This window comes from Xyrauchen texanus, chromosome 6 (genome assembly GCF_025860055.1).
Source record: "Xyrauchen texanus isolate HMW12.3.18 chromosome 6, RBS_HiC_50CHRs, whole genome shotgun sequence".
Taxonomy (NCBI): Eukaryota; Metazoa; Chordata; class Actinopteri; order Cypriniformes; family Catostomidae; genus Xyrauchen; species Xyrauchen texanus.
The window spans coordinates 31346395-31370311 of NC_068281.1; the positions used below are offsets into that span (position 1 = coordinate 31346395).

Genomic DNA, 23917 nt, shown 5'->3' on the forward strand with positions numbered 1-23917 from the left:
TTCCAAGAACTACGGTTCATAATTTCTCACGTTTAATAAAAAAAAACAGCTGAAAGTTCACAAAATTTGTGTGAAATGGAAAGAGAATACAATAGTGCCTCCAGAGCAATCAGTATAACAAAACAAAGATTTTGGGAGTAACTAGACCAGAAAACTAAGCCAGTTTTCAGAATAAGCCCAGATATTGAGGAAAGAAACAACAATATAACAAAAGGATCAACACTGACAGTGCAATTTAAGCAAGGACAAAAGCACAATCTGTGACTGGAAAATCTGGCACTTCAAACGTAAAAACCAAATACTTCACATGAGATGGGAAGACCTGTAAGTGAAATGAACGGACAGCGCTGTACAGAATAGGAACTAGATTGCACATTGTCTAGGCTTAAAAATGAAAAGCCAGTCAGTTCTTTCAAATTTAAAATCCAACATATCCCAAAATGTAAAAGGGGGTAATTTTGGACTTGTGAATTAAATACTAAACAACAGATTTCTAAGGTCATTTCATTGGCAAGTGAAGCCAAAAGGTGGCAATCTTGTGTTTGTCTTAAATCTTAGGTAACGATAACTTATGTAAATATGGCTAAAGCACCTTGAGAAATTTGCAATCCCTTCAGGACAAGACCATGATGAGCAACAGCGTTTATAACCTAAAAGATTTTAACTCTCATAAATAATGCAAGGGAAGTTTTATTTATTTATACAAATGAATGCAAAACATCTCTAAAATGCATAAGACTACCTTTGCGAAGTATTAACCAAACTGGCTCTTCAGACCTCAGATGATATACAAGTGATTGTCAACAAAGTGCTGAAAAAGCTTATTCAAGCTTTCAATCTCAATACTATTTGGAACATTTAATGAACAATTCACATCTGCTTCAATTAGCAAAAGCTAGACTATGGAATTTCTATAGAATAATATATAAAGACAGAATTCTGGCACGATCAACCCATGTTAAACTGTGCATTGAATTTAAATAGGCTGTAAACAAGTTTTGAAATGTCTGGCAAAATGTTTGGGATGCAAATGCAAACCTTTTTTGCATAGCTAATCAAATTGACCTCATTTGCATAGCAATCACACATTAGTATTAATGGTATGGCAGCCACAGGTTCCTAGTACGAGGGAGAACAGATTAAGTCATTCATCTTATTGCAGCAACAGTGATTACTTTGGCATTAGTGTGTAAGTGCATCCCAGAGCAGAAAAAATGGTAAGGTCTCATTGGTTCAACTCCAATGCATTAATATAAGAGTTGGGGTGTGCGGTTATTATAAAATCAAGAGGCAATCTATCTCAAAAGGTAGATTTAAAAGGAATTTCAATCTCACGCAAGTGCTCCTGCTCCCCTTATTAATATCGATTGTATTTTTAATCACCCTCAACTATTACATCCTCATCTAACCTCTTTTACCCTGATAAAAAACAAGCCTGTAAGTGACGATGTCTCTCCATAAATGGCTCAAGGCACAGAGAGTGTGTTGAGAAATTTCCTGGCGATATCCACCTAGTGGCAAGTGCTTGAGGCTAGCAGCACTGTGGAGATTTCACCCTCAATATCTTCATCCACTTAGAAGCCATTTAGACCTCGAAACCTTGAAGAGTAAAGTGTAATCATTAAAGATCATAATCTGTGAGCTATCTCTGTCTTAAAAAGAAAAGGACAAAACAGTCTTACTTTGAGAAGAAGTTCTGTACATCACAATGCCAGTTACAGCAGTACCTAACATAAACATTAAATCAGAATTAAGAATCACTTGGGAAATATCATGTCATTTTTATAGGTGCACACTGCATAGAAAAGTCTTTATGTTTTTGCCTTGACACCTGGCAGTGTAGATGCAGCATTACGAAGTTCTCAATTACCGATATAATTGTAAAAATGCATTATTTGCAGTCAGCCATGATTAATAATTTATTAATGAGTGAAAGCATCTAATTGGGTGTGATTGGATGATATTCATATCTCACTATTTGGTTCAATATACGATATGATGTTCACAATTCTATATAATTTCGATTCGATATAATAACACTTAAATGACAAAATATGACAGAAAATTTTGTTTATTTTTTGAAAAATGTTTGAGCAAAATGCACATTATAATTTCCCATCAAAATAAAGTTCTTTAATCTACTATATTAGAGAGTTTCTCATATGCCTTTATAAGAAAATATCACAAACAAACAAACAAACAAACAAGCCATCAAAAATAGTGGCTACATTCAGGCTGATGAGGTGTAGAAGCAATAGAACTGAACACAGCCTGTCCTGGAAAAGTTTGTAAAAGATTCTAAAAAAAATTATAATTGGTTTGTCATCATTATTTAAAAAAATTAAAATGTAATACATATTCTACATTCTATCAATTAATATTATATCATGAAATTGTATATATAATAATAATGATTTGAGCTATCACTGTTTGAAATTAAGTAATATCATTGAGTTTACATTCATTTGTACAAAAAGTGCATAAATGGTACTGTCACTTTAAGAGTTAAACGAGAATCTCAAAGACCCCATTTACATCTGATATTAAGAGGAGTTTTTGGTGATCCGATCACATGTGGTCAGCGTTAAATACAGGTCTAAACAGGGTCTAAAATGTTTTGTTATCAGATCACAAAAGATCAAAAACACATGTAACCATCACATTTCAGGTGTAAACACAAATCCATCCTGAATGTGTCCTGGATATCAGTGATGCGCCACCCCTCACCTGTCAATCAACCGCTGCGCTAAAACATCTAAAGCTCCTTTAATACATGCAAACCAATAAAATAAAAGAACTTCTGCTCAAATGTTTGTGCTTAGATGAAATTTTAACTGCATCAGTTTTTGCACGCTTTGTCTTTTCTGACTTTTTGCTGTTTATTATCATGCAGTAAACACACTGACATAGTGATTGATGTATGCCAATATGAAATCAGAGACCCTTCCCTCAAAATCTGAACACAAGTGGTCATAAGAGATGCATTAACGACCAGGTATAAACAGCTTTGTGTCTCGTCTGACCCCATGTGATCGGAGACGCATCTTAAGCTGTTCCAGTAATTAACAAGAGAGAAGTCTATCGCATTTGTGCTATTTGTGATTAAAATTAATATATCTTTTTACCTTTTTATGAGACAATAAAGAACAGAAAGGATATTAAAAGACATTCAATGAAAGTGGAGTGTGTGGATCTCATCTTTGATGGACACATTATAATGGTTTGTTTTAATCTCAAGTTCTTCTTGAGATTAAAAGAAGGGGATTTTCCAGGCATTCCAGTGCTTACATTTCTAAAAGCTAAATTAAGTACTTTAAAGTTGCCGTGAGCGATTTTAGCATTATGAAGCTTTCACGTGACTGAGCCCTTGAATTAGCCACGCCCCCTCTTTTAAAACTCTGCCCTCCAAAGATCATTATAAGACCAAATCCCAGAAAAAAAGCAGTATTGTTTGTTCCTATGGCTGTCAAATTCAACAATAGCGCTCTCAACTGACAAACATTATGAATCGTAGCCTCAATGATCCGCTTCAAATGAGAACGAGCATTTGAGCTTTGTTTGCTGGTTAAAAAGTCTGCAGAGCTGTCACAGAGACCAGTGACACTCATTTCATTAATATCTTTAAGGGAGTAGGACATTTTTTTGCATACGATCGCTTACAGCACCTTTAAGCACCATGTGCAAACCTGTAAATGGTTTAGAAAAAAGTGCATTAGGGGTAAATCAAGCAAGAGAGAGATTATGAACATTGACGTGTCATTTATGATCATATGGACAGAAAACTATGGAGGCCAAAGTGTTATGACTCTAATATATGTGTGCTGCATTAAGGAAAATGAATCCGTCTATATTAAACAATTTCTATTTGCTAATCCACGCCCTTCTGTGGCTATATTTCAAGTCTGTAGAATCACATTTCATTTTGTCAACCACAACATGTCACTGTGGCCTCTAATCTTCACACTGGACTGCTCCGATTGCTATGCCACAAAGTGAAAACACACCCCCTCATTTTCATACAGACAAAGAAATCTATACATAAATAAATGTGGAAATAATGTGTAACAAAATAAATGAGCCAATATATAGACACATTTAAAAAACTGATACATTTGGAAATAAATAAATGTGGAAATAGATGAATACATAAAAAAAGGATATAAAAGTATAAATATTAATTTATGTCACATTTGAAAATGAATTTATTTTGGTGTAAAATGTTTTTTAACATTTATTTGCACATATGTATTTATTTATTCCTATTTTGGCAGACTTGGTCCTCCATAGAACACGTTACAAATGTCGAAATATCAAGTCTATATGGTTTGTCATTTTTTGTTTTGTTCACAATATATAGAAATTCTATATATTGTGTCATTCCTTATCTAGATAAAGTGAGAAATATTCTGCTGGTCATATGATTTCAATATGGCAGCTCTCATGAATGTGCAGCTTGTGCACCCAGCACCATATTATAGAATAAAAGCTTCTCCAAGAATGATATGAGAGTTTTCATTTTATGTGGGTGTACACATAAAAAAAAAGATTATTCTACTATGACTTTCTATTTAAAAGCCAAGCAATAAACAAAAAAAACAAATAAATACTGAGTGCAGATTTAATACCAGGAAAACAGGATTTGGAAATCGTAATGAACAGGTAAAAAACTAGGGCTGTCGATTTAAAACGCAATTAATCATGATCCTGATCTGTACGTAAAATACGTAATAAGGAATGTTCCAACCATCAGAGCAATTCAAGCTTGATGTACCACATTGATATAGCAGTAGGGGGTAGTCAGACCAGTCAAACCAAAAAAAGCAACAAGCAGCTCTGCCTTCCGCAGACGTGCTTTAGCACTCAATGACAGCTGAATGAAGCACAACAGAACATACACTATTTATTTATGAGATTTTTCATCATTAACCATGCTGGGGAAGATACTTTGAAACTGTAGATTTCCAAGCAACTTGTTACTTAAAATTAAAACTACATTCAAGCTAAATGTAGTTAGCTAAACAAGTTAATAACAAGCAGTAGCTAACTACACAGAGGCTTTTTAAAGAAAATATATTTCAATATAAAAAAATCTGATTTAATTCAATCATATTTTGAAGCTCTTCCTCGCAATCTGATTTAGGTGAGCACATTTGATTACTCCGTTGGCTCCTTTGCTGTGTTCATAATATGATACAATGAGACAAACGTGACTCGTTACTGGAAAAGCTGCACAATTGTGAAAATAGTGGAGCTGCTGTCTTAACTGAATATGTACTGAATTGTATAGTCACTCCCCAACAATGATCATTAGAGCCCTAACAACAGTACACAACCACATACACTGCATAATGTTTATTGTGTATATTTAATCTATTATTTATAGTATATTGACTATACTGTAGTATCTGTAGACATGGTATATTTTACCCCATAGGAGGGAAATTACAGTAAACCTACATTGACTTTGACAAGCACTGACCTGTGGCTCTTCCAGCACTAGCCATCGTTCTGTGATTGTTTGGAGATCCTGCCCACCCAGAGGCTCTCTGAGACGCACCCTCACCTCCAGACGACCACCTGTGGCTTTTCGCCCATCCATAACCTATATACACAAATAAAGGCAATAACATAAACATGAACCCCCTTTGCAAATGGAAACAGCAGTATCTCACGGAGTTGAACCAATAAACTCAAGTTTATTGGTTCAACACAGATGTTTGATTTTTGCAATTATGTTTGCATACTCGTATCCAATTCCTACACATGTACTATTAAAAATGCAGTTCTGGATGAATGCCTCTTTAAACACACAGAAAAAGGAGAGCTGTGGATTAAAAAGTCAATAGATTACCTCAACTATTTCCCTCACTTCACTTTCAGCTTCCAGTTTTTCCAGTTTAAGGGTGGCTGTTCCTACTGGCTTGTCACTCCTCAGGAAGCCACTGTCATAAAAACAAAGATATCAGTGTGACCCTCAGAGCCACCTACAAATACTGACCCAGCATACACCACAGCCAGGCACAGAAATCAAATCAGGGCAGCATTGGTCACATAATTTTGACTAGGTTTCCCACTCTTATTGACCAATACATATTCATTAGTTTTTTTGAGTGATTACTGACATTTAAAATAAATATGTTTCCACCAATTCACTGAAAAACAACTCAAAAGAATGATTTGCTCACAAATCGCACATTATTATGGCTTGAGAGCAAGTTTTACTCACAAGCTATACACAAAAGCAATATCTATTTGATTAAATATTTTAGAGCACAGCAAAACTGCAAAAATATGCATTCACTATAAAAATTTGTACAGATAGACAGATATATTGGTTTTACTAATTAATCAGTGCCAATAGTTACTTTTTGGAACTATCAGTTATCAGAAAACAAAAAAACAACAACGAATTATAATAACCAATTTTAAAACTATCAGCCGATTGATTGGTTATCTTAGATATCTGCAAAATCCACTCTCGGTTAACCTCTGGAAATTTCCATTACTTTTTTTTTTAAAGATTTTATTATTTTCCAGGCCTGTAAAACAAAAATCCTGATTGACTGACATTTCACACACACACACACACACACACACACACACACACACACACACACACACACACACACACACACACACACACACACACACACACACACACACACACACACGATAATAAGAAGAGTAATATCAAATAGGCAACTTGGATCATGTGGAGATATAAGAATAATGTGGTCATAGATTATTACAGGAACGCTCACCCTTTGTGCAGCACTTCCAGCTTTAAGCCTTTAGACTGTACCACTCTCCTGAAGCCACGGTGGTTACGGTTGATGTTCAGCTTGAAGTTCTGGTTATACTCTGCCAAGACACAAAATAATAATTCAGCACAGCACTAATGACAAATTCAGCAGAGAACATTAATATGATGTATATTCAACAAACAGCTACTGTAAACAAATATGTATTGCAAAATCATAATACATCACCAATCAAGTATTTAATGGTACAGAAATGAATAACTAAACATTTTTACCTGGGTTATTGGTATTTTTGATTACTGATGTTTTATGTTTCTGAGGTTGATCCTACGATGAACACAGACAGTGTTAAGATCAAATTAATGATTAAGTAATTTAAGCACAGATTACGGAGCTGTTACTCACTGAACTGGGATATGGGAATTCAAACTTGACATAGGCATCCAGGTCATTTGATGCAACACCTTACAAAGAAGCAGAAGAGGAGAGGTTATGAGGATCTTAAAGATTATTTTTAATCTTTGAATACCCTCAGAATTGAAGGTAATTATTTGTAATGAGTGGATCATTGTTAAAACACTGCAGAGGGGACTCAAGGCTGGATTACACAACCCAGCGTTAACACATTTTTGTTATGATTTGCAATTGAGTAAAGTTGGTGCTCGTCTGCAGATTTTGGGCCAGTCGAGGTTGACAGATTTCACAGAATGCTGCCTAGTATATTATGTGAACAGTCTCTGATTTCTTACATCTAGTCAGAGGATATCAAACATGTTTGATATTTCAGAGTCGACAATAGAGGAAATGTTGTAGTGTGCGATGCTCTTCAACATAAATCTTAAATCCAACGGTGACTAACCAATAGAAATCAAATGCATGGAGCAACTCAAAGAGCTTCATGATGGAGAAAAAGTTGTGGCAGGAAAATTGGTGCCTCCATGATGTCGAAAACAGTTTATGTGAGATCGACTTGAAAGTTGGGTGTTGTGTGATCATCAGTCAATTGGTGTATGATGTCTGTAGACATTCACATCGTTTTAAAGTGTGTGATACCTAGTATTTTTGTACTCAAGTCGGGTGGTGTATTCCAGATTTAAGTTCACGAAAAGCATAGGTGTTTGAGGTTTAATGTTTACCAGAAGGAGCAGGGAGGTTCATCCCCCTGACAATGACTACAACCATGTCTGTACTACTAAGCTCTGGAAATATCCTAGAAAAGAATAAAACAGAAAAAAAGCACTGAAAATTCCAACCGCCACAATGACTGTCGTGTTTAACGGTTTAACAGAGAGCATGTCAGACCTGACAGTGCGGTATGTTCTCTCCTCAAAATAATGTTTAGGAGGCTGAAGCCCCCCATTGTGAGCCAGCTTAAGGATCTCCAGACTCTTTTTACATTGTTCAGCAATTTTCTCGAATCTAAAGAGAACCAAATGGCAATAAATGAATAGCTTAAATAAACTATACAGTATATGTGAGACATGAGGTATATTTACATACTTGGTCGTCTCTGCAACGTTCCCCATGTGCGTGAACTGCTTTGAGTATGTTACACATTTCTGAAGAAGAGAAAAACATATCAGATTCACATGATCCACATCCACATATACTCTCAGCTACTTCATTAAAGGGATAGTTCACCCAAAAATTTTAATTCTCTCATTATTTACTCACCCAAATGCCACCCCAGATGTGTATTAATTTTTTCTTCAGCAGAACACAAATTAAGATTTTGAGAAGAATATTTCAGCTCTGTAGGTCCATACAACGCAAGTAACCAGAACTTTGGAGTCTTATGGAATACTTGTATGCTGCCTTTTTGTGAAATTAGGACCTTCATTGTTTTAATCCATGTCTCCTGAAGCAATCCAATTGGCTTTTGGTGAGAACAGATAAAAATGTATCTCCTTTTTCCCTGGACACCTTGCCATTGCTTTTTTTAAGTACAATCATGATTTCAAGCTTGATTACACTTCCTAGTGCTTGACGCATGCGCAGAGCGCTAGATGAAGTGTAATCAAGCTTGAAATCACGATTGCCAAGGAGACTGCTGTCAAGATTTATAGTGAAAAAGACATTACATTTAGGTCTGTTCTCACCCAAAACTGATTGGATCGCTTGACAAAATTACTGGAGTCGTATGGGCCTACAGAGTTGTAATGCCCTTCTAAAAGTCTTCATTAATCTTCTGCAGAAGAAAGTAAGTCATACACATTTGGGATGGCATTAGTGTGAGTAAATGATGAGAATTTTAAAATTTGGGTGAACTATCTCTTTAAATCACTGCCTTCTTATTACCTCATGTTGATCTTTGAGTAGTTTGTTAAGTTGACTATAGACCTCCTCAGCCTTTTCAGAGATCTGAACATCACGGTGATGAACCTGGATGATGTCTTCATCTCCAGGTAGTGATGGTACCTGACGACAACACAATTCAGAATCGCACTACGATTCAATTCTACAGCACAGTACTTGAGATGTCCTTGCAGTAAAATCAAGATCTAATAGCTGGATCCCTCCTGGTGATGGTTTACAATTATCAGGGTTTTAACCCTGCCATATACTTTTTCCAAAACATTTGCTAACACTACCATCCTTTCGTTGGGTATTTCTTTATAATAGAAATGGGGACACGGTGGAGCAATAATATTTATTACAAAAAACAGCAATCAGTTTACCTTGCTTATGTCCACTATCTTGCCACTGCATAATGCTTCTATCAAGGGGTCCAAACCCTTGGCTGTACGCAGGAGGGTCTTGGCCTTCTCTAGATCATTCTTCTGCTTTGCCTGCAGTGCTGCTTTCATGTACTGTTTTTTACGGCCCTCCAGAAACTCCAGCTGCTGCTGAGCTGAGAAGACAATAACCAGAATAACTGGGCAAACAAGCACAAACTGAAACAAAGACCATTTGATAAGAATTTTCTGTGCTTCTCACATAAATCAGTAAAAAATAGGAAAGCGTCCCCAATGAACAGGTAAAAAACTAGGGCTGTCGATTTAAAATGTTAATTTAGTGCGATTAATTAAATGAAAATGAACGCAATTAATCATGATCCTGATCTGTATGTAAAATACGTAATAAGGAATGTTCCAACCATCAGAGCAATTCAAGCTTGATGTACCACATTGATATAGCAGTAGGGGGTAGTCAGACCAGTCAAACCAAAAAGAGCAACAAGCAGCTCTGCCTTCCGCAGACGTGCTTTAGCACTCAATGACAGCTGAATGAAGCACAACAGAATTAAGGGACCTCGAGGTGGGTTTCTCAAAGTTTCAATCTTAATTTCACTTTGTGAAATATGTATTTGTATTGTAGAAATGTTTGTCTGCTGCCACAACATATGTATATTATGTAATGTATTTGAATTACATTTATTTAGGGGCCTTTCTTATAAATATTGATACAAGCGTTTAAATGTGATTAATTTGATTAATTTCATCATGTGGCAATTAATTTATTTAATTCAAATGTTTAATTACATAAACCCTACCAGTATCAGGCAGACTCTCCCTTTTGGATGTCCTGTCTGGGGAAGGGGTCCTTTTGGGCTCCTGTACCGTTGGCTGTACCGCAAGAGTGGGCTTCTTCTGGTTGTCTACTTTTGCAGTCTAGAAGGCAAAATTGTTAAACAGAGACGGTGTGCTCATTACAAAAGATTTAATGTCTTTAATGAACCAAAGAGAGGACATTTACATTACATTTACATTACATTTATTCATTTGGCAGACGCTTTTATCCAAAGCGACTTACAAAAGAGGAAGAACATCAGCGAATCATCTTAGGGAGACAGTGGTACAAAAAGTGCCATATTACAAAGTTTCACTATCATCATAATAGTATACAAAACAGATTTAAGTGCAACAAGAAATGTAAATATATATTTTTTTATTTATTTATTTATTTTTTGTTTTTTATTGACCGGTTAAGTGCTTTTGGAAAAGATGTGTTTTTAGCCGTTTTTTGAAGATAGAGAGTGAGTTAGCTTCCCGGATTGAGTTGGGAAGGTCATTCCACCAACGTGGTATGATGAAACTGAAAGTCCGGGAAGGTGTTTTGGTGCCTCTTTGTTTTGGTACGACAAGGCGACGTTCCTTAGCCGACCGCAGGCTTCTGGTGGGAACGTAGCTCTGCATAAATGTTTTAAGGTATGCTGGAGCAGACCCAGTGACTGTTTTATATGCCAGCATCAGGGCCTTGAATTTAAAACGGGCATGAACCGGCAGCCAGTGGAGAGAGACAAAGAGTGGTGTAACGTGTGCTCTCTTAGGTTCATTAAAAACCATTAATGAACCCGAGGACACGTTACACCACTATTTGTCTCTCTCCACTGGCTGCCGGTTGATGCACAAATTAAATGCTGGCATACAAAACAGTCACTGGGTCTGCTCCAGCATACCTAAAATCATTTCTGCGGAACTACACGCCCACCAGAAGCATGCGGTCGGCTAAGGAACGGTCGCCTTGTCGTACCGACACAGAGGCACCAAAACACTTTCAGTTTCATCATACCACGTTGGTGGAATGAACTTCCCAACTCCATCCGTAAAGCTGACTCACTCTCAAAAAGAAAATAACGACTTAAAACAAATCTTTTCCATGAGCACTTAACCAGTCACTTAAAAAATAAAAATAAAAAAAAAAAATGTAAAAAAACTTGTTGCACTTTAATCTGTTTTTATTCTGATGCTAGTGAAACTTTGTAGTATGGCACTGTCTCCTTAAGATGATTTGCTTATGTTTTCCTTTTTTGTAAGTCTCTTTGGATAAAAGCATCTACCAAATGAATAAATGTAAATTTAAATCTACACTGTGTCATCTTTAAAGGGGTCATGGCATGCCGTTTCTATTATTATTTTAATATGTTCCTTGAGGTTCACTAATATTAGAAACATTTTTCTTTTCTTTTTTTTGCACAAAAAAGAGTCATATATTTGTAAAACATGATAATTTTCCACCCTCATTCTGATCCTCTGTCAGAAATGCTCAGATTTGGTGCTGCTTCTCCTTTAAGACTTGACAGTAAATACCCACTGTTATGATTGGCTCTCTGTTCTTGACTGACCTGCTCTCTCTCCTTGCAATCTCACTGCTTATCACTACGGGGCAGGGCTACGGAAGTCATAAGGTAAAGTAAGCATTGATGTGTTGTTGTGGAGGTGGACAGATGCAAATATCTACCACAGTGTGACATCAGAACGTGGAGAGGAAATAGAGAACGAGTCGTTTTTGACAGCTTAGTTTAAAAAAAATGCTCTTTTAAGTTTTGAGTTCTAAAACTTAGTGGTTTTTTTTATAATACAATGACCTCATATGTCAAAGAACCATGGCAAATTTGATTCCTCGTCTCATTACCCCTTTAAACAAAAGAGGACAACTTTTGAAAATTACAAGAACATTTTATGGTAATTTTAATAGAAAAATACTTACTTTTTCTGCCACCTTCTCCTCCCCATCTCCATCTTCCTCCTCAGCACCAGCATCAGCTTCATTAGATGTCAGCTTATTGGCTGTTTCCAGCACAGCATCCAATCCTTGCTCTGGTGAAGTGGCCTTCTGGCCTGGGATTGGTGGAAAGCCTACAGGGAACATTTCCATTTGAGCTCCATAATTTCTTGGCAGGCATTCAAACAAGTCATTAAAGAAATGTTGATATGTTCCTGTAGCTCAAGTTGTAGACCATGGCGCAATTAACGTCAAAATCATGGATTCAATTCCCAGGGAACACATGTTATAATAAAATGTAAAGCTTAGATGCACCAAGTTGCTTTAGTTAAAAGCATCTGCCAATGGATGATTATAATGTAATGTACTGTACAAATTATATTCTTGCATTTGGCAGTTGTGCTAATCTTCTCTTTAACTATTGAATTTAAGGTAAAATATATACTATGCAAGAGCTCTGAGATCAAACCTGGTGGGGCTGGAAGTTCATCGTAATTGACTGCTCGACCTGCTTTATGGGTACGGATGGCAGCCTGGTATTGCTGTGAACCAGAGAAAGAAGACCAAAGATCATCCACTTGCTTCCATAACCAAACAAGTCTGTACAAACACCCGGCTATGCCTACAATGTGCAATGCTTTGCTAATGCAAACCTGAATGGAGTTCCATACCCCCATTGAACCAAACTGATCAAATCTAAACAGGAAACTATGTGACTGAAACTGAAAGCATGATGGTAACATTCAAATTTGACTACATGCCATTGCCAACACATGATGTGGCTGATTACAGGTCAATTTTCCGTGTGACAGCTTAACTAACCTTAGCGATGCGGTCATGCATGCGGGCCTTGCGATCATCCCCGCTGGCCTTAGCTTGTGAGAAGGCCTCTTTGTATTTGGCCATCCTCTGTTCCAAAGCTTCAAGAATAGTTTTGGGCTGAGCAGGGCCAGAAACATTGTCTGCTAGAATAACCAAAAACAGAGAATGCAGATTAAAAGACAGGACAAGCAACTCATACAACTCTTAGTTCCATTTAGACCACAATTAGACTATTAAAAGAGACACATGGCCAATTGCTAAAAAAAAAACACTACTCACCTTGCACTTCAGGAGCAGAAGGTGAGACTTTAACAGCTGCCTGAGGTGTGACATGAGTAACTGTAGCAGCCAGGAAAAGAATTAAGCCTTTAAAAGCAGATTAAAATACAGTAGACAGTACTACTTCAACTGAATACTGCTGTATCCATACAAACCACAAAATCTCAATCAAGTCTTACAAGCTAAATGAAAACTAATTAAGTTTGAATATTACACTGTATTGGCTTCCTTTAATTTTTTTGTACAATGCAACAGCAGCTATTCCGTTAAGCTACAAGGCCTGAAACAACATCACAATCTGCATATGCAGAGTATGTTTCTGTACATAGATGACACTTCAAGTGGTCTAACCTTGAGTCAAAGGGGAGGGAGGGAGCTCATGTCCACCGACTGGCCTTTCTCCAAAGCCTCAATTGCTGCATCGAATCCCTGGTCCAAACAAGCACACAGCATATTTAGCTCTCTTTGTGACTTCCTAAAGTCTTGAATACCTATAACTTTGCAAAATGTTGTTACTAGTGAGTTATTAAAAATCATCACTCATGTTAGAATAGAATAGAATAGAATCCTTTATTTTGGTCACACATTATACACACAGTTTTTTGCATATATACAGTGAAATTTATTAGTTTTCACATATCCCAGCTAAGCTGGGGTCAGAGTGCAGGGTCAGCCATGATACGGCGCCCCTGGAGCAGATAGGGTTAAGGGCCTTGCTCAAGGGCCCAACAGTGGCATCTTGTTGGTGCTGGGGCTTGAACCCCCGACCTTCTGGTCAGTAACCCTGAGCCTCAACCACTGAGCCACCACTGCTCCCATGTTGATGGGAACAAAGAAATGGTTATGAGGAATATCCACTTAAAAGTAATATGGTTGATTTAAATGAATTAAATGCAATGCTAAATGAAAACTCTACAAAGGCTTGAGGAAAGTTCAAGCTCTTCTAAATCCCCACATTAAACAAAAGGTAAGCGAAATAAACAACACATTCTGAAACATGTAAACTCAGCAAAAAAGGACCATCCCTTATTCAGGACATTGTATTTTAAAATAAATTTTGTAAAAATCATACTTTACAGATCTTTATTGTAAAGGGTTTAAACAATGTTTTCCATGCTTGTTCAATGAACCATAAACAATTAATTAACATGCACCTGTGGAACACTAACAGCTGGTGGGTGCACACTTTACATTTTGGCCATGATTCTGCTGTCTGAGACAAATTTTGGGAATCCTAAAGGATTTCTCTGGTCACAGGGCAAAATCGGCAATCTTACAACGTTCAGTGTAACATGTTCACATGTTCACGCATAGCCAATACGATGATCTTCAGCCTCCGACGAAATTTGTGTAGTGTCTGAAATGTAGCATCAAAGCCGTATAGTGTGACTGCTATTAAGACAGCCAGATGAGATCTCTCGCACCCCAATTCACTTGGAAAGAAACCTGCTCTGCGTTTGCACCACCATAGCAACATTTGTGCCCAGTCATCACTCTACTCAAGCACTTTCAATGTTTTTTCTTCTTTTCTTCTTGTATAAAATGTTTTAGTTTAAACTTACAAAATTAAAATAAATAAATGATGCATTTTATAAAAAAATTTCTTTACATTTATCATGCATTTTATTTACAATGTTATTTTAATTACTATTTTACTTTTAATAAATTTGCTTTAAATGTCTGTAAACTTCTTTAGTTAAGATTCACAACACTCCAATTTTATTTATAAATAAAATAAATAGAAAGACTGAACAATTTATACTGGTAAGTATTTATGGGACATTTTAATCCAAATGAGCAAATACAGTTGGATACAATTATAGAAATCAATGTCATGTTTGTGCATCATCCATAGGGTATTTGCAAGCGTGATATATTATCAGCCTTTATTAATTTTCTAAATTTTGCGTGGCAGACAGGTTACTAATCTAAACGAGGAGCAAGACATAGATTTACATTTTACATTTATGCATTTGGCAGACGCTTTTATCCAAAGCGACTTACAGTGCACTTATTACAGGGACAATCCCCCCGGAGCATCCTGGAGTTAAGTGCCTTGCTCAAGGACACAATGGTGGCTGTGGGGATCGAACCAGCGACCTTCTGATTAACAGATTACCAGTTATGTGCTTTAGACCACTACACCACCACAATTATTTTTATTTCCACAATAAATATTTGCTTGTGGTAGCTCATTATTGCTGTAGGCAACCTCCCGCACTCACGTTTATTCTCAACATCTGTCATTTTCTGTATTTGTGATCAAGCGGTCTTATTATAGGCCTATTTGACAAAATCCATCTTTCTAGTAAATGTTAGCCTATGCTTGTGATGGAGTGGTATTGGAGCAATGGAAATGCTGATGTACTGACTTTCAGAGAGAGAAAAAAATGCTCCTCCATGGTGGGTAAATTTTGCCGTACCGCTTCTATTCCACAACACTCCCGTAACTTGAGTCACGTTCACTGATAGGGACGATTGGGACAACAGTCGGCTATGATGTATATCGTGCAGTCTGACATAACGTCACACAGTGTGCTTTAGCGATATCAATGAGTTCATATCATACAGTCTAACAAGCAACAATAGTAACGGATTATTAGAAATCATAAAGTGTGCACCGCCTTAACCACTATCCCACATAGGCTAACCATCATCAATATTTGTCCTTTTCAAGAACTTGTCCATGTTTTCTGTCTGTCTAAGTAGCGCGTTTACTTGTAATGTTTAAAATTCGGCTATAGAAAAATGTCAAAAAAATTTGACCTTCTCATCGTCCATCATATTGACAGACAGGGTCGTAAAAATTCAGTCATAATCTATTATTACCCATATTTTAATGATAGTGAGACATTTAATAGCTTTTATTTTTGTTCACATTTTCATTTTTAATAATGAATTTACAGGATGAGCATATAGCAGATTATGCATTTATTATGAAGAGAACCGATGAACAACAGAGACGAAGCAGATTTTTTTACCTGCAGTGACCACGGAGGCCACTAAAACACGACATATGATCAACGTAATATTACAAAAAACAAATATGATTAAAATATGAAAAACGTAAAATATGAACTGAACTCAATCGACAACTCAACTTCCATCTGGTCTGCATCGACTTAAACTGTGTGCTCTGCTCGCCAGTGCGTAATCAAACACATCAAGGGAGACTGATGCTGAGGTAATTGTCATTAGATTTTGCGTTTTTGTCTCGGACAGACGACTTCTCGTGGCAGTTTTAATTTGGTTCTGGAGGCTGAACGCTGCATCAAGTGCCGCATTGCCCTCCACATGACAAGAGTTGCAGAACGCAGAGCAACCTGGAGTTAAGTGCCTTGTAGGGCTGGGATAAATGATTATTTTTTAAACGATTAATCTAGCGATAATTTTTTCGATGCATCGATTAATCTAACGATTCATTTTTCCAGTCCGATTCGATTTCGATTCGATTATCTCCCCATTAATTGACTAATAGCAATTTCTACATGTTGATTTACATATCTCAATGAAAAAAAATTTAATTCCTTACCATTGCAATGTATGTTTATTGCTCTTAAAATTCCAAAATAAAAGACTATACAAGTGCAAAGTAATGCATTCTTAGTCAGAGGTAGCATTCAATAAAACCTTGAAGCCTTGAAAACACATAGGCCTAGCTTACTGAAAAAAGTGCATCTTGTAATTCTTCTTTCAGATTAAAATAACAACAACTTCATGTCTAGCATTCAATAAAAAAATAAAAAGGTCACCCAAAATACTTGTTTAGAGCAATTGAAAGAATACAGTATCCAATGTAAACTTGAGGGCTTTAAGCTAATACAGAAGTGCTTTTCCAACAAAAAATAAATAAAAATTAACAGCGACAGTGGGAGCCAGCAGCCTGTCATGGCGTCCTTCCTGAACCAACAGAATTGAACATTTATGTTGAAAACACATAGTCCTAGCTTACTGAAAAAAGTGCATCTTTTAATTCTTCATTCACATACAAATAACAACATATAGTAGTAATACACTCTGCCACTCACCTTTTTCTTAAACTCAAAATTCAAAAATATAAAATTTTATAATAAGTAAAAGTGTACAAGAGCAAAATAATGCATTCTGATGTCTAGCATTCAATAAAAAAATAAAAAGGTCACCCAGCCACCCTTTCTTAGAGCTCTTGAAAGAATACAGTAACTATTGTAAACTTGGGGGCTTTAAGCTAATACAGAAAGTTATTTTCCAACAAAAAATAAATAATGAAAATAAACATTCAGAATTCAACATTTATGTTGAACATACTGAAAAAAAGCATCTTCATTCACATGCAAATAACAACTTACACTCTGACACTTTCCTTTCACCTTAAGAATACTGTGTGTGCGTGCGTGCGTGCGTCGTGCGTGCGTGCTGGGGCTTGAACCCCCGACCTTCTGGTCAGTAACCCTGAGCCTCAACCACTGAGCCACCACTGCCCCATAATCATGCTAAATTGCTAATTTGGTACTAGAAAATCACTTGCCATTATATCAAACACTGCTGAAAGCTATTTGGTTCATTAAATGAAGCTTCACATTGTCTTTGTGTTTGTTTTTGAGTTGCCACAGTATGCGATAGACTGGCATGTCTTAAGGTCAATATTAGTTGTAAAAATAAAAAATAAAAAAATTACTTTCTCTAGGAACTTATCAGTCAATCATTATTTTGAGGAATAAAGGCAATACAATGCTTGAAATAGCCAAGAAACTGAAGATTTCATACAAAGGTGTACACTACAGTCTTCAAAGACTAAGGACAACTGACTCTAACAAGGACAGAAAGAGATGTGGAAGGCCAGATGTACAACTAAACAAGAGGATAAGTACATCAGAGTCTCTAGTTTGAGAAATAGACGACTCGCATGTCCTCAGCTGACAGCTTCATTGAATTCTACCCGCTCAACACCAGTTTCATTTACAACAGTAAAGAGAAGACTCAGGGTGCAGGCCATATGGGAAAAATTGCAAAGAAAACAGCCAGCTTTTGAAACAGAAAAACTAAAAGAAAAGGTGAGAGTGGGCAAAGAAACACAGACATTGGACAACAGATAATTGGAAAAGAGTGTTATGGATCTTAACCCCATTGAGCTTTTGTGGGATCAGCTAGACTGTAAGGTGTGTGAGAAGTGCCCGACAAGACAGCCACATCTATGGCAAGTGCTACAGGAAGTGTGGGGTGAAATGTCACCTGAGGATCTGGACAAACTGACAGCTAGAATGTCAAGAATCTGCAATGCTGTCATTGCTAAATGTGGAGGATATTTTGATGAGATCTCTGAATTAGTTTGAGAAGTTCTGAACATTAAATTTGAATAGTAATTTTTCATGTTATTAATGTTCTTGACTATACATTGTGATCAGCTGAATGCAACTTAGGTGAATAAAAGTACCAAATTATTTCCATAAGAGCAAAATCTGTACATTATTCCAAACGTTTGGCAGCCAATGTAGATATAGGTACTGACAGAAACCATGTCTTACCTTGCTGGCCATCATGTGCATTTTGGCTTGATCAATATCTCCTGCTTGTTTGGCCATGACGGCTGCCATCCTGTACTCTTTCTGTCGCTCCAGCAGAATGTCTTTTGTGGGCTGTCTGACTGGAGAGTCTACTTGACGAGTAGAGGAAACCACAATGAGGCCTTTCCAATAAGAACTTCAGTTAAATTAGCATGTCAGGAACAATTTAAAGGGAAAGGTCTTAAATTTCAACATACTTTTAGTTTTTACATGTCTAACCTTGTTGATTCAATCAATCAAAAATATTAAAGATCAAGAATTGTATAATAATACAAATACTGAAGTTACATCTAAAGAAAAGGCGTATACTCAGGGAATTTATTACATATATTTAAAATAATTTCATTAAATTTTTCAAATGCATGTGTTTACTTGGAATCACAAGATGTCACAATGTTAAACTGCCAAACAAAGTGTTTAAAAATGCAACAAATGCATAAATATAAATATTAAATGAAAGGTAGGGATCAGTATGTTATCAAACAATACATTAAGAAAACTTTAAATTACATTTTCCATAAAAAAACTACTTCTGTTACATTTTCCTTAAAATAATCTAAATTGTGTCCTCGTTGCATCAGAGCCTTCAGATTTTTTATTATCCTGAATAAATCAATGTTTAAGTCTCTGTGGTCACAGCTTCAACATGTCAACTCCATCATTCCCATTGTTATGATTTCTGTTCAGTGGAATAATTTTTGCCATATTAGTTTAGGTTATATAGGCAAAATTAAGATAGAAAATTCATAGAGGAAAAAAACAAAATGGCTCCAGTGTACAACAAATGGTTAAAATGGAAAACAATTTACATTTTGTCTACACCGTCAGAATAGTGTGAAAACAGAAAACATTTATAGAATATTTTTTTATCACTTAACTCCTTAAATGAACACCATTGTTAGATAATTAAAGTTAACACTCTTGTTGGATGGATCAAATTAAAATGGAATGCTTTTTAGTGTATTTGTCAGAGTTGACAAATCACAGTAAAATGTGTATGAAGAGAAACAATGTCAATTTTCAGAAAAAAAAGCATTATTTTATTATATGGTTTGTTAGCTGATACCTTTGACAACAAATTTACCCATTTTAAATTAATTTAGTATTAAAAAAATTAAAAACTATGATTTAAAACATGTTTGGTCCATCTCAAGAATCTGCAAATTAGACTTTTCCTTATTTATATGTGTTTATCTCTGACAAACTAGGTCTACAATTAGTGATAAATTAATATTGTTTTCCCTTTATTTATATTTATATATATATATATATATATATATATATATATATATATATATATGAGTTGTTGAACAACAATGAAATATATTTTTAAACAGAGAATGTGCCAAATGTAAATCCAAAAACAATATAAATGCCAGAAAATTAAATTATCTAACTAAAATCTAATGTATCCATTTCTTAATAGTTTGTAAGCAATAAAGGAACAAAGCCTGTCTAAAGGAACAGAAAAAGCATAAAAAATACAAACCAAATAGGAAACCAAGTTGAGCTGATCTCACAACCACAAACTGTAAAATGGGGTTCAAAAGTCTGAGATCACCAGTGATAATGCTTCTATTTTGCATTATTTGAAGACATCTTTACACTACAGAGTTAAGCCTGCTCAGTGGCTACGTACAATTCTGTGTAAAAACACAAAAGCCAGACTAAATCAGCCAATGATAAACTTGAATGTTTTGATATTTACATATTCATCTCTTAACATTATTTACGCAATTGTAATTGCCGTTTAAACGATTTATGCCTGCTCTGAGCAGCTTTAAACTACTTTTTCCATGGACTCCACAGTTCATGAAAAAATGTGTGATCCATGTTATTCCGGCATGATTTGGGAAATATATTGTGTGCTTCAATGGAAGCAAGGCAATCTGACATTTTGTACAAAGGACTCAACAGTCCTTTATTAAAAAATAAAAAAATCCCAGACTTTCAATGTGTAATTGTAACTGTAATTGTAAAAATTAAATAGTGGTCTGTTGCTGCAGAAGCACATCACTGACCTGAGGATGATTCAGCAGCACTTCTTGCATGTTCCTCTTCTGGAGATGACAGGGAAGCTGGAGAGGTTACACCAGAAGACTCCTCACTAGTGTTTGGTGCTGGATCCATGTCAACATGGTCGGCTTCCACTGAGACAGGAGAGATCTCAACAGCGCTATCAGACTCCCCATGCTGATCAGGTGATGTTGCTGGTGGGGTAAGAGGCCAGTCATGACCACTAGAGGCCCCACATGCAACTGGTGGGGGAATCTCCGTTTCGTCAATCTTCCCTCCTTTCCGTGCTGATGCCAGCATAGTTTGTAGTGTCTAACAAATTTTTTAAAAGTTAAAAGACTTCAATTTTCATCAATTACCATTTAAACAAATTAAAAGAATGCATGAATGATTGTGTTTTACTCCCTAACACTGCATGCTTTTCCCTTATCCAAAGTTACACTAAATCCACTCACCTTTAGGCCTCTCTCATATCTCCGGGCTTTAGAGGATTCCCCTGCCGACTTGGCATTTGCAATAGCCATTCTATACATGCTTATTCTCTCCTCTAAGGTGTGTTCAATGCTCCCAGGCACTGACGTGACCTTAGTTTCCAGTGGGAGAAACCGAAATATGATGTGGCTCATTATTCTTATACAAAAGCATTCTACAAACTCCTGACAAATATAGTATAATTGATGTAGTATTATGAAGAAAATCATATTTATATGACCAATTCAATACTTTTAAGGTGATAGGGATTCACATTTACAACATGATAACTACATCACTTAGGATGTCCTAAATAAAATTCGCCTTATACCGGTTGTGCTGTTTCTGTTGAAGAAACTTTGGCACTAACAGGGGAGGCTGAGATTGTGGAACCGGAGTCTTCCATTACCTCCTCTTCAACCACTTCCTGTAGCTCAGCCTAGCGACACATCACAACATATATATTTGTTTTAACATATCTAGTAGGTGCAGAAAGTGAAAATAAACAGTCCAAAATCTATTTAATTTACCAAGAGATCTTCGTCATCTTCCAGGTTGTCATCGTCATCATCATCAACATCTTTCATGCGTGCCTCTGCCATTTTTGCAATATCCTCCATTGGTAATGGGGCTTTATCATAAAAAAGTAATGTCAGTGAATCTGAAACCTTCACAAACCATTTTCAAGTTATAAAAGAATAACATAAAAGACAGAAAATAACCGATCAGATTGATAACATTATTAAAGGAATAGTTCACCTAAAAATGAAAATTCTCTCATATGGATTACTTTTATGACGTCTTTATGTGCTTTTTGGAGCTTTATATTTTTGGCCACCATTCACTTGCATTGTATGGACCTACAGAGCTGAAATAAATCTTCTAAAAATGTTTGTTTGTGTTCAGCAAAAGAAAGAATGTCATTCACATCTGGGATGGCATGATGGCGAGTAAATGATAAAGAGAATTATCTTTTTTTAATGTGGCAGTCAATACCAGCACTTTATTAAGTGTAGACCTACTCTGTCATCTTCTCAGTACTGGTTGCGAAAGATACAATCTGTATTCATAATACAAATTTGAATATTATAAGAAACAATAACCATGATACCCACCTTTGCCAGACTTTTTCCCCGTTGCAGCAGGCAATGGTTTCTTCCCAACAATGGCAGCAAATTCTGCTTCTAAATCGGGGTCATCCATATCTTGGTCCATGTCCATCATATCATCTGTTTTGAAATCAAGCAACAACCCCATCTGCAAAAAGACAATCTAGCATTACACTTTCCACTGTACATCTGTCGTGGTCCGCAGATGGTAAGTTCAAAGAGGGTTACTAAATCATAGACCCCTTCCTTTACATGTCTCAGACAAACAACATACCTACAGCTGATGTCATACAGTTGCAATCGAAATCATTCAACCCCCCTGACCAGCAATATATTCTGGTGATGTGAAATAAAACACATTAACTAAAAGAGAGCATCCTGACTGGCTGCATCACCGCCTGGTACGGCAATAGCACCGCCCACAACTGCAAAGCCCTGCAAAGGGTGGTGAGATCAGAGACTCCAGCCACCCGAGTCATGGGCTGTTCTCACTTCTACCATCAGGCAGGCGGTATCGCAGCATCAGGACCCGCACCAGCCGACTACATGACAGCTTCTTCCCCCAAGCAATCAGACTTTTGAACACTTGATCTATCAGGATCAATAATTAGCACTGCACTTTATTCACTTATAATCTCACACTGGACTGTCAACATATTCTCCTCAATATACTACTATATATATACATATATATATATATATATATATATATATATATATATATATATATATATATATATATATATATATATATATTTCATATACTCCTTACTTATTGTATTGTATATTGTGTATTCTATATTGTGTGTATTGTATATAATTATTGTGTTGTGCAAGTATGTGTACATTTGATATGTAAATTGTGTTGTGTAAATATGTTGTTTACTGTAATTGGTATATGTCTCGTCACTGTCATGACTGCTATGTTGCTCGGAACTGCACACAAGAATTTCACCTACTGTTGCACTTGTGTATATGGTAGTGTGACACAAGTGATTTGATTTGATTTTATTTGATTTGAAACCTAAGTAAACAGTCAAAGTAAGTTTTTAATACACATTTGAGTGATTTTGAGAACAAAGAATTCAGTTTACCCAAATTTTAAAATAAAAAATAACTAATTCTCTCAAGTAAAAAATATTCAATGCCTAAAGTCAATCATTTGTGGAGCATCCTTTATCCTTAATAACAGCAAATAAATGTTTCAAGTAAGTGTTCTCAGGCATCGGACACTTCTCTATTAGAACACATTTCTCATGAGCAAAAGCTTCCAGCTCATTGGCATTCTTTGGTTTCTGTGCTGCCACTGCTTCCGGGGATGTAATTTTAATGATGGACTGAAAGGGCTATTTAAGGACATTCCACAACCTATCCCTGAACCAGATTTTGGACAACTTGGAAGTATCCTTGGTGTTATTGTATTGCTGGAAAGTCCAGTGATAACGAGCTTCAATTTACACACTGAAGGAAT

The 23917-nt window shown here is 36.2% G+C and overlaps 1 protein-coding gene across 1 annotated transcript in view; it reads right to left on the reverse strand.

Moving 5' to 3' along the window:
• LOC127644969 (coiled-coil and C2 domain-containing protein 1B-like) overlaps positions 1–23917 on the reverse strand; it is a 25600-nt gene continuing 1683 nt past the window's right edge. Inside the window, 25 exon segments of the mRNA XM_052128433.1 lie at positions 1–1599; positions 1683–1727; positions 5480–5602; positions 5852–5942; positions 6762–6861; positions 7037–7088; positions 7167–7225; positions 7898–7971; positions 8064–8180; positions 8262–8320; positions 9060–9179; positions 9440–9612; positions 10255–10372; positions 12192–12340; positions 12676–12748; positions 13029–13171; positions 13308–13367; positions 13659–13668; positions 13671–13736; positions 18812–18939; positions 20872–21178; positions 21322–21450; positions 21669–21776; positions 21868–21968; positions 22453–22594. Of these exon segments, the coding sequence (XP_051984393.1) occupies positions 1716–1727; positions 5480–5602; positions 5852–5942; positions 6762–6861; positions 7037–7088; positions 7167–7225; positions 7898–7971; positions 8064–8180; positions 8262–8320; positions 9060–9179; positions 9440–9612; positions 10255–10372; positions 12192–12340; positions 12676–12748; positions 13029–13171; positions 13308–13367; positions 13659–13668; positions 13671–13736; positions 18812–18939; positions 20872–21178; positions 21322–21450; positions 21669–21776; positions 21868–21968; positions 22453–22594 (2514 nt within the window). The 3' untranslated portion in view covers positions 1–1599; positions 1683–1715.